This window comes from Carex rostrata, chromosome 8 (assembly GCF_964058835.1).
Source record: "Carex rostrata chromosome 8, lpCarRost1.2, whole genome shotgun sequence".
In the NCBI taxonomy this organism is placed as follows: Eukaryota; Viridiplantae; Streptophyta; class Magnoliopsida; order Poales; family Cyperaceae; genus Carex; species Carex rostrata.
In genome coordinates this window covers 2,517,909-2,529,859 of record NC_135925.1, presented here as the reverse complement: position 1 = coordinate 2,529,859, position 11,951 = coordinate 2,517,909, and the positions used below count along the sequence as shown (strand labels likewise).

The following is an 11,951-nucleotide window of genomic DNA, read 5'->3' as shown; positions in this document are numbered from 1 at the left end:
ATATTGATTGGTTTTTTTTGTTATGTTGAATTGTACCCGATAAGCTATTGGGTTTGAACCCGATAAGCTATTTGCATCTGATTATTGCCCCACCCTGACAAAAATCCTGCGTCCGCCCCTGTCTAGTGTTATTAAATATTAATTATGAAATGTTTTGAAAATTCTCCAAATAAGTAATGGAGGGATATATCATATATGTACCGTGTACCGTGTACGGTGTTTAAATTCAAAAAGGTGATTGATTAATTAATTAGAGTAATTTGTGTTTTTAGTCATCCGACCGAGTGGTGAGAGTTCCCCTTTCCCCACTCAACAACCACCTCATTTCAAGTCATTTTCAACTCGGTGATCCTTTCGTCTGTATATAAATAAGCGCATCCTCCTCCTCCATCTTAATTAACTAGGTACCAAGTCTTCCTCAGCTGATCAATTCTCTACAACAAGAAAACTTAATTCAAGCTTTTATATATGTCTCTAGCCATGGCAGCACCCCACACCACCACCATAGCACCTCGCCATGTCTCTCCTCTAAACCCCAACTCTCGCACCTCCTTCAAAACCACCACACCTGGTACAAGTACAACAACTAGTACCAAAATCCATCTCTCTAACCTAGACAAGCTTCTCTTAAAACATTCACAACCAAAGCAAGATCAAAATCCAATAATAACAAACAAAGAGCAGCCACCTCAAAACCACCATGAGAAAACACCCTACCTTCTACACGCCCTAAATTTGCCTTCTTTATTCCCTTTCATTCGTAAACCCGCACCCTCTGACGAGATGTCCCCACGCAGCCTTACTCATCTTCAACGCCTCCTGTCGGACTCGTCACGGCCATCTCCAAAGAACTCGATTGCATCACGTTGGCACATGTACCACGGTCAATCGGATTGGTACGGGCTTCTTGACCCGTTAGACGAGAACCTACGTCGAGAATTGGTACGGTATGGTGACTTTGTTCAAGCAGCGTACCATGCTTTTCATTCCATGCCAAAATCTCCTTCAAAAAACCGACACATGATACTACCTGACCGGTCGTACCGGAGCACATGCAGTCTTTATGCTACGTCTTCTCTGACACTGCCTGAGTGGGCCCACCGACCTGGTACACCGGAATGGCTGACTCAGCGCTCTAGCTGGATTGGCTACGTAGCTGTCTGCGACTCAGAAAAAGAGATTGCGCGCATGGGAAGGAGAGACATAACCATAGTTTTACGAGGCACTGCCACGTGTCATGAATGGTTCGAGAATCTACGGGCTTCTCTAACTAACCTAGAGGAAGAAGAAGAAGATAACCAAGCGCACGTGCCAAAGGTGGCAAGTGGATTTCTAAGCTTGTACAAGAGCGCAAGCGAGGAAGCAAAGAGCCTCTCAAGTTCTGTAATAGAAGAGGTGAAGCGATTAATGGAGGTATACAAAGGAGAGGAGTTAAGTATAACCGTTGTGGGACACAGTCTAGGGGCAGCGCTTGCTCTGTTAGTAGCAGACGAGATAACCGCATGCGCACCAAACGTGCCTCCGGTAGCCGTGGTTTCCTTCGGAGGTCCCAAAGTCGGAAACAAAGCCTTCGCCGAAAGGCTCGAAAACAGAGGAGTTAAAGTCTTGCGAGTGGTCAATGAAGGTGACGTCATCACGCGCGTGCCAGGTATTGGAATCGAGATCCCCAGGCGCAATCGTGCGAGAGAGGGATACGAACACGTGGGGGTCGAACTGAGGGTAGATTCGAGGGTTTCACCGTGTCTCCGGTCCGACGCGGGACTCGCCTGTTCTCACGATTTGGAGGCGTATCTTCACCTGGTCGATGGGTTTACGGGAACCGGTCAACCATTCCGGTCCAATGCGAGCAGAAGTATAGTGAGGCTTTTGCGGCATCAGCGAACCAGTGTAAAGGAGGTTTATGTGAACCGGGCCATGGCGCTTGGAGTTGACCCGACCGCTGCGGTGCTGAACCGGGCTGAATCTTTCGGGTGCATTCCTAGCCCAAGTTATCGGTAAACCGGTCGTGGTTTTCTTCTTGATTGTGTCATATTTCACTTTTCGCCAATTTTGAAAAGTGCAACATATTTTATAATTTGGAGGGTCCAGAGGAAAAGTTCACGGAAATGGTGCGGAAATGGATTGGGACCTACGGATTTGATTAGGATTGGTTAGGTGTTTTGCAATTGAATTAGGCGAGAAAAGTCAAGCTTCCAAAATTGTTTGTAAATATAATTCTAAACAATGTGAATAGGGGAAGATGAAAATTTTATTTATTTGTTCTTATAAGATAAATTTGGATAGAAGATTTGGTGGGATGTGATACACAATCCACTTTTGAGGTTAAAGTGTTCAAGGGAGAAAATATTTGTACACAACCTTGTTTTTACATGTTAAAATTTGGTGATTCTTGGATGCAATTATCATATTTCCATTTACATAATTTGGGAACAAGTTTCATTTTGAAGTAGAACAAGCTATAAAAAAAATGTTTTTCTTTTATTATGAAATACAAACAACTGTCATTAGTCACATGTCAATAACAATAATAATATAAATGATTAATAAAATAAATAGTAAGCATATAATAACGAGTCCGGCTCGTATGACATCGGTGTCATTTGACACCAACTATAAAATTGATTGGATAGACTTCAAACAACTAATCTAAACCAATTTACTTTATAGTGATGCGTTTACATGCAAATTCTTTATATTTTTTAGTTATTTTAATATCAAATCAAGCAGTCAAAAATGTTGAAAAATGAATGCATTAAAATTAACTTAAAAACTTACACATTTGACCGCTTGACTTGATACTAAATAAATTCAAAAAATTATAATTTTGCATGTAAACATGGAACTAGGGTTGTAAATGAGCCATGTTTGAGCAAGTTACCCCCAACTTGAACTCAGCTTATTTAATAAACGAGCAAGTCAACTCGAGTTGGGATGAAAATAACGAGCTGTAGAACCAACTCGAACTCAGCTTGTTATCAACTCGAGTTGACTTGCAACTCGTTTAACTAGTCAAGTTCTTAGGTATTGTTATACACTAATATGCGTTTATCTATATACAGACAATTGAAATGACCTAGTAATAGTTTATCTAAATACAAACAATCTAACAGAGATAATAGGTCAACTCAAAGCAAACAACAACTTATAATCCAACAATTTTACATAAGTTGAGTTATAAATGAGCGAGTTAGGCTCAGCTCAAACTCAACTCATTTATTAAACGAGTCAGCCAACTCGAGTTGAAACTGACTCGAGTTATAAATGAGCGAGTTAAAGCGAACCATTAAAGAGCGAGTTGCCAGTTCGAGCAATTTTGTATCGCCTTAGATGCAACTAATGAAATAGATGAGTTTGAATTCACCATTTGAAGTGCATTCGATAGATTTTAAAATTAGTGTTATATATAGAATAAAATGACATTGATATCGTACTAGTCAGACTCATTATACTTTCCTTTAATATTACATTACATTTGTATTTTTGGACGCACCGCCAGATAGAGGTTGAATAATACCCTTAACGGGTATACCCGCCCGTACCCGCCCGTACCCGCCAACTAGGGTACCCGTGCCCGAGCCCGGGTATGGGTCGGGTACTCGGGTACGCGGGTACGGGCAAAAACCGGACCGGACCCGTTATTTTAGACCAATACCCGAGTTTACCCTACCCGAGTTAACCCGTACCCGAGTACCCGTACCCGTATACCCGAGTACTGTTCATCACAGTTCAAAATTCAAAAAATTTGATTTTTCCCCCCAAAAAAATCAGAAAAAAACCAGAAAAAATCAGGAAAAACCAGGAAAAACCAGAAAAAACCAGAAAAAATCAGAAAAACCAGAAAAAACCAGAAAAAACCAGAAAAAAAAACAGCAAAAAAAATAAATAAAAAAATACCCGTACCCGCCCTACCCGTACCCGTACCCGCCTTACCCGTCAAGGGTACACGGGTAAGGGTATAGGACGGGTAGGGTATGGGTTTTGAAAATTATATCCGCCATACCCGTACCCGAATACCCTTGTACCCGAGTATACCCGTACCCGAGTCGGGTATACCCGGGGTACCCGTACCCGCCCGAGTTGCAAACCACTACCGCCAGATAATAGAACATTAATTGTATGGATATGAAGCAATCATTAGTTTAGTTAGGTTGATATTTTAAATTATGTTAAATAGTAACATGTCGGCGTGCAGTTGACAACTATATGGATGTACAACTTTAAATTATTAAATTATTAAACAAAATTAATGTTGCAGGAATGGAAATAACATGAAATTTAGTGTGAAAGATTATTATTAAAATTATTAATTTCTAAAAAATTGTTTTTCATACTTTCAGAAATTAAGAGTTTCTCCATCCCTGAAATTATATGAATTTCTAATATGATGTGGCAATTTTTAATTATTATTCGCTAAAATATCTATTACACACTAACTTAAGATGGAGAGGCTTAAAGATACTCTAAATAAAAGGAAAAAAAATTATATATCATATAAATAAAGATTCACTATCAGAGCTAACGCTATCAGGCATTGATATTTTTACTTGTTCTACCTCGATTAATTCGAACTCGTATTTGACGATAATAAGACTTTATCAAATAAAGAAGGCTACTTGACAACATCAATTGCAAATTTGCAACTGGGAACCAACTAACTAATTCGCATTAAATGCCATTAAATGGCTGCCTACGACTCCGAGCACTGTCAACTTCATGATCTGGACCAAGGCCCAATAAGAATCCATTTTAACAGACTAATTTGTCTTTATTCAGCGCACGAACCGTATGCAGCGTTCTTTCGATTCTACAGTCTGTGAGCTGCATGAAGTTAAAATTACTCTGTTAAAGTCTTTTTCCAAAATATCCATGCAAAATCTTTGAAAAGTATCCTCCCAGGTACTGTAAAATATTATCTTGACTTTACGGTTTGAGATTAACTCTCAGCCTCATTGAGATTTGGGCTACCAGGGGAAGTATTTGTGCTTTAAGAGTCGTGCCAAATTAAAAATAACGGTCCAGATTCACTAAATGAAACAGATTCCCTATTACGGTACCGGAGAGGATCTGAATTCCAAAATTTTATATGGAGAGAGATGAGAGTTCGTATTCTCTGAGATATCTCAACTTTTGCGTGACCTACGTGTCCAATGCCTAATCGGGGGTGATGTGGGGTCAGTATTATGTGTGCTTCGACATTCGTGCAGAACGTATTTAAACGGTTGGGATTTTCCATAAGGTCACGCAAAGTTTGAGATATCTCAGAGAATACGAATTCGGGAAATGAGAGACCCCCGCTGGCAGAAGCGGGAAATTTTGAAAAAACAAATTTTCGACAAAATGTAATCAAGATTTCGAGCTCAGTCGTTTAGTTTCTGGAACCCTAAAGATGGATAAGAAGGAAAAAGAGATAAAGATTGAAATGCGTGCATTCCCTAATTTCTATTTTCTTGATTCAGAGGTTGGTACAATCTGTCCTCTATTCGTTTTGTTTTGAGTTCTAATTGGCATTTTGTCATACACTTAAAGAGCAATTTCTCTTGCGCAGATTTACGATGATTCCTCTTGCTCGCTTTCACTTCCATCTCGTAAGTGATCCTAATCTCGTTTCTTCTCCTCTTAATTTCTTAACAATTTATGTTTATACCCTTTGATTTTTGGTAATTTGTTCTAAAGTGGTAAAACTACATTCTTCCAGAACCCCCTGATATTAGAAACTGGATTGCTAGCTACGAATCGGAACAATCTGCCGATTCAAACGAAGAGCCTTTTGAAGATTCTAGAAAGAGGAAGCTCCAAGAAATAGTAACTTCTTGATATATTCTCTCTATAAAGCTCTTTAATCTTTATTATTCTAATTCAAGTTTGTGATTAAGAATTTTCCATATTAATCTCTTTAACTTTTACATATTAAAATTTGCTGATTCTTGGATGCAATTATCATATTTCCATTTACAGAATTTAGGAACAAGTTTCATTTGGAACTAGAACAAGCTATAAAAAAAATATTTTTTAATTATGAAATACAAACAATTGTCATTAGTCACATGTCAATAACAATAATAATATAAATGGTTAATAAAATAAATAGTAAGCATATAATAATGAGTCCCGCTACTATGACATCGGTGTCATATGGCACCAACTATAAAATTAATTGGATAGACTTCAAACGACTAATACAAACCGATTTACAAACTGATGCATTTACTTGCGATTTTTTTTATATTTTCTAGTTATTTCAGTATCAAATCAAGCGGTCAATAATATTGAAAAATGAATGCATTAAAATTAACTTAAAAACTAACACATTTTACCGCTTGACTTGACACTAAATAAATTCAAAAATTATAAATTTTGCATGTAAACATGCAATTAATGAAATAGAGGCATTTGAACGGTTTGAATTCACCGTTTGAAGTCGATTCGATAGAATTTGAAATTAAAGTTATATAGAGTTAAATGACACTGATATCATACTAACCAGACTTAACATACTTTCCTTTAGTATTACATTACATTTGTATTTTTGGACGCACCGCCAGATAATAGAACATTAATTGTATGGATATGAAGCAATCATTAGTTTAGCTAGGTTGATATTTTAAATTATGTTTAATAGTAACATGTCGGCGTGTAGGTGACAATTATATGGATGTAAAACTTAAAATTATAAAATTATTAAACAAAATTAATGTTGCACGAATGGAAATAACATAAAATTTAGTGTGAAAGATAATTATTAAAATTATTAATTTGTAAAAATTTTGTTTTTTATAAATTCAGAAATTAAGAGATTCTCCGTCTCTAAAATTATATGAATTTCTAATATGATGTAGCAATTTTTAATTTAATTTGACAGATGTACATAATTTCTTAAATTAGAAAGATTTTTTACCGTCAGCGTGGCACAATTTTTTAATTATTATTCGTTAAAATCTCTATCACACACTCTAATTTAATTTCTATCATCTCCTATATAAAAAGGAATTTTTAAGATGGAGAGGCTTAAAGATACTCTAAAAAAAATTATATATTATATAAAGAAGCATTCAAATTTGCTGAAATCCCTACTCCTATTTCAAGACCTTGAAATTTGAACTTGGGATTTCAGCTGATCCCAATTCTATAAAGAAAGATTTACTATTAGAGCTAACGTTATCAGGTATTGATATTTTTACTTGTTCTACCTTGAATTATTTTGAACTTGGGATTTCATCTAATTCCAATTCTATAAAGAAAGGTTCACTGTTAGGGCTAACGTTATCAGGCATTGATATTTTTACTTGTTCTACCTCGAATTATTCTGAGCTTGGGATTTCAGTTGATCCCAATTCTATAAAGAAAGGTTCACTGTTAGGGCTAACGTTATCAGGCATTGATATTTTTACTTGTTCTACCTCGAATTATTCTGAGCTTGGGATTTCAGTTGATCCCAATTCTATAAAGAAAGGTTCACTGTCAGGACTAACATTATCAGGCATTGATATTTTTTCTTGTTCTACCTCGAATTATTCTGAGTTTGGGATTTTAGTTGATCCCAATTCTATAAAGAAAGGTTCACTATCAGAGCTAACGTTATCAGGCATTGATATTTTTACTTGTTCTACCTCGAATTATTCTGAGCTTGGGATTTCAGCTAATCCCAATTCTATAAAAAAAAGGGTTCACTATCAGGACTAACGTTATCAAGCATTGATACTTGTTCTACCTCGAATATTTTGAATTTGAGATTTCAGCTGATCCCAATTTTATAAAGAAAGATTCACTGTCAGGACTAGAGGTGCTACTTTTATCCTATTACTCGGATCCAATTAATTTGGATAGGGTATGGTTTAAAAAATATAACCGGTTAAATTATGGGTACGGTTACAAAATTAATAATTTAATATCCGACCCGGAACCGGTACTATAATGGATAGAATATGGGTTTCATTTAATTATCCGACCCATAATCGAACCCGACTCGATACCTGTATTATTATCTGATAAAACATATATTAATAACTATTAATATATAAAAATACAACTTTTGCATATTAATTTTTGCATAAGCCGTGGTGAGCTCAGTACTTTTTTTAATGTGAGAAAATATAATGCAGTCACATATTCACTATGTTTATACACATAGATGGATGCCAAATTTATTTATTCCATAACAGCCGCATTAATTTTTTAAATAAAATTTATTACTATGAATACATCCTTCAATATTTGCCTTAATATCCTCTGCATAATAATGGAAATTATTGCTCTCATTGATATGTCATTTTTACAAATTATTAGTATTTCATTCATAGATTTTTTTGAACCATAGAAAAGGAAATCGTCATCTCCAATATTTTATTTTCTAAAAATTATATCTCTTCTTCAATATTTTTATTATCAAAAGTTGTTTTCTCTTCATCCTTCTGATTTTTTTGTGACATATACTCGCTCCGGAACTGCCCTGTATTCGAACCGGACCCAATAATCTACAAACAAGTTATGAGTATCTATCTGCCCGGAACTGAAAGACTGGACCCGAAATATCTACGGGTAGATAGGTATCCGGAACCGGACCCGATCCGATTTGAAACAAATAAGTATATGAATCAAAATTCAGACCCGAACACTTTTAAGATACGGGTCCAAATATAATAGTGTCTGAACCCGATCTGACCCGATAGCACCTCTAGTCAGGACTAACGTTATCAAGCATTTATATGTTTTCTTGTACTACCTCGATTAATTCGAACTCGTATTTATCAAATAAAGAAGGCTACTTGACACTTGACAACATCAATTGCAAATTTGCAACTTGGGACCAAATAACTACTTAGCAATTGGCATTAAATGCCATTAAACGGCAGCCTCCGACTCCGGGCGCTGTCAACTTCATGTCTTCGTGATCTGTACCAAGGCCCAATAAGAGTCCATTTGATCAGTCAAAATCCAAAATATCGGCTAAATATTTTAACAGACTAATTTGTCTTCATGCAGCGCACGAACGAAAAAGCTCGTGGCTCGTCTCTAGCTCTCTCGCTAACAGCTCGCTCGGTAGTGGACTGAGTTGTTAACGAGCCAGCTCGGCTCAGGCTCGGACCAAAATAAACGAGCTGAGCCAGGGGTCAGCTCGACTCGTTAAGCTACAGTGAATTTAGAGTTTAGTCTCGTATAATTTTAAGTCTAGTTCTATTTTTAAAGGCGCAATTATGCAAAATTGATGTATTTTCAGTTTGGGAAAAAAGATATGGCTTTAGTTGCTTGAAGATGTGCCTGTTGAACAATTTCTTAAATTTTTTGAATGAAATTTCTTATTTTTTTATTTTTGAATTTGTATAATAACAGCCCAGCGAGCCAACTCGTCAGCTCGCGAGCTAGCTTGGGCTGACTTGTCACAAGCTGAGCTAGGAGTTTTGGCTCAGGTGACCTAGGTCCAGCTCGCTCGGTCCAGGCTCGAGCCAAAATAAACGAGCCGAGCTAAAGCCCAACTCGGCCCGAGCCAGCTCGTTTACAGCCCTGTGACGAACCACATGCAGCGTTGTTTCGATTCTGTAGTCTGTGAGCTGCATAAAGCCAAAACTCACCTGTTAAAATATTTTTCCAAAATATCCATGCAAAATCTTTGAAAATTATCCTCCCAGGTACCGTAAAAGATTCTCTTCAGTTTACTGTTTGAGATTAACTCCCAGATGCTTTGAGATTCGGGCTAGCCTGCGGGCAAGATTATTGTGCTTTGAGATTCGTGCCAAGTTAAAAGATTTCCTATTACGGTACCGGGGAGGATCTGAATTCCAAAATCTTATACGGAGGGAAATGAGAGACCCCCGCTGGCAGAAGCGGGAAATTTTGAAAAAACAAATTTTCGACAAAATGTAATCAAGATTTCGAGCTCAGTCGTTTAGTTTCTGGAACCCTAAAGATGGATAAGAAGGAAAAAGAGATAAAGATTGAAATGCGTGCATTCCCTAATTTCGATTTTCTTGATTCAGAGGTTAGTACGATTTGTCCTCTTTTCCTTTAGTTTTGATTTCTAATTGGCATTTTGTCATACACTTAAAGAGCAATTTCTCTTGGGCAGATTTACGATGATAACTCTTGCTCGCTTTCACTTCCATCTCGTAAGTGATCCTAATCTCGTTTCTTCTACTCTTAATTTCTCAACAATTTATGGTTATCCCCTTTGTTTTTTGGTAATTTGTTCTAAAACGGTAAAGCTGCATTCTTCCAGAACCCCCTGATATTAGAAACTGGATTGCTAGCTACGAATCGGAACAATCTGCCGATTCAAATGAAGAGCCTTTGGAAGATTCTAGAAAGAGGAAGCTCCAAGAAATAGTAACCTATTGATATATTCTCTCTATAAAGCTCTTTATTATTCTAATTCAAGTTTGTAATTTAGAATTTTCCATATTAATCTCTTCAATTTTTTACTTATTTCAGTGTTTGTCTCCAGAAAAGGAACAGCCTGATCTTGGCAATGACACGTGTGCAAGAAATTTTACTTTTAATTCAACTATGGAAATTTTTCGAATGAATAGCACCGGTACTGACAGTGTAGTAGCAAAGAAAAAACAAAGCTTGCGGAAAATACTGGGAGAGGAATTTCTGACAAACTGTCAGAAAACCATAATAGACCAATCCATCTCGCCTGAAATGGATAAAATAGACCCAAGAAGTGACATGTTGGAGGGAAAAACATGGAAAGAGAACTTAGAAAAGAAATGCCAGGAGCAGAGTTCAAATAATTCTGAACAAAAGAAAGAAGATCAGATACACCACACGGAAGAAAAACTGCACGAAAATACCAGTGTAGTTGATTTCATTTCTCCCAAATCCAGGCCTAAGTTGCATGGTAATCAAGAAAATGAGAGCATGAATAGGGGTAATTTTGACAGGGAGGTTCATGATTCGGGTGATTTTAGAAGGTTGCTGATAGAGAAAACTAATCATGCGGATAAAGGCAGAGATGGTGGTTTAAGGTACACTTCAGTGAACAAAACTGACTCTTCAGTTGATGTTTTATCAACTGAAGAGCTACCATCTGGGAAATGGCAATGTCCTCGTAAAAGAAAGCCATATGTGGGCCCACCTCTGAAGCAGCTGAGGCTTGAACAATGGATAAATCGAGCGAGTTAGTGTTTTTTTCTTGCATGTTATAATTGTTATTTTACTATTCCACCTCCAATGCTAGTTTTGTTGTTGAACTATGATAATTTGAAAGAACGTCTAACTTTTTTACACTGGACAATTTTGCCCTTATGCTATATCTTTCGAGCCTCATTGGTAATGGCCACAAATGGTTACATTGTGCTTGGTAGTTTACCGTGATTATCAAGTATCAATTTGTCTTAACAAAAGGAAATAAATTCTTAAGTAACAATTAAAATATATACATACACAAGTTAGTCAGGTAAAAGATACCCTGTACAACATCATTTATGTTGAACCAAGCTGCAGAGATGTGCTTATCTGTAACGAAGGATGCCCTTGACCTTGGTGAATCGGAAGGATTACAAATTAAGATCCCTGCAATGGACACTCGAGGTACATATTTTATATGGGAATGACATATGCAAACATGCAATATACTGGTATTAGAAAGGTTATACATGTTGCCACGGTTTCTGTTGTTTCTGTCATAGTCATATGACCCCCAAATTTTTTCAAGCTATATCAAGGGAAATAACTTTACGTAATGTGTTTCATATTTCGGAGAACTGCTAGGTTTGTGCTGGGTTAATCTCACATTTAAAACCTTTATGGTTTTGCAATTGAACTTATTGAAGAGGTCACTGGAAGAGAAAAGATTGGATTTTTCCAAGTCTCGTCTAAATTGACTAATATGATACTGTGGTCTGTGTATCTTCCCATTTGTATAGCATGTTTTTTCTCAATGTAATTGTGTTGAATTGGCATGTGATACAGCAAGTTGCTGAGCAGTGCTGAGGGAAAAAAAAATGACTTTGTTA

At 36.8% G+C, this 11,951-nt stretch overlaps 2 protein-coding genes across 2 annotated transcripts; both read left to right on the top strand.

Moving 5' to 3' along the window:
* The first annotated feature begins 453 nt into the window (after positions 1-453).
* Positions 454-2,388, top strand: LOC144558383 (phospholipase A1-Ibeta2, chloroplastic-like). Its single transcript, XM_078307226.1, has one exon. The coding sequence runs from the start codon at positions 469-471 to the stop codon at positions 1,996-1,998; it is 1,530 nt and encodes a 509-aa protein (XP_078163352.1). The 5' UTR covers positions 454-468; the 3' UTR covers positions 1,999-2,388.
* Positions 2,389-5,375: 2,987 nt separating this feature from the next.
* On the top strand, positions 5,376-11,745 carry LOC144558462 (ATP-dependent caseinolytic protease/crotonase family protein). The gene is made up of 4 exons (XM_078307302.1): positions 5,376-5,458; positions 5,546-5,585; positions 5,696-5,802; positions 10,423-11,745. Exons 1-4 carry the CDS (start codon positions 5,387-5,389, stop codon positions 11,116-11,118), a joined length of 915 nt encoding a protein of 304 aa, XP_078163428.1. The 5' UTR covers positions 5,376-5,386; the 3' UTR covers positions 11,119-11,745.
* The last annotated feature ends 206 nt before the right edge of the window (positions 11,746-11,951 follow it).

What these genes read in the sequence shown, in the direction of transcription:
- LOC144558383 (XM_078307226.1), top strand. Translation starts at nt 469, where the DNA reads ATGTCTCTAGCCATGGCAGCACCCCACACCACCACCATAGCACCTCGC.
- LOC144558462 (XM_078307302.1), top strand. Translation starts at nt 5,387, where the DNA reads ATGGATAAGAAGGAAAAAGAGATAAAGATTGAAATGCGTGCATTCCCT. An exon ending in TCTATTTTCTTGATTCAGAG is followed by an intron (nt 5,459 to 5,545) that starts GTTGGTACAATC and finishes TCTCTTGCGCAG; the next exon opens with ATTTACGATGATTCCTCTTG. An exon ending in AGAGGAAGCTCCAAGAAATA is followed by an intron (nt 5,803 to 10,422) that starts GTAACTTCTTGA and finishes TACTTATTTCAG; the next exon opens with TGTTTGTCTCCAGAAAAGGA.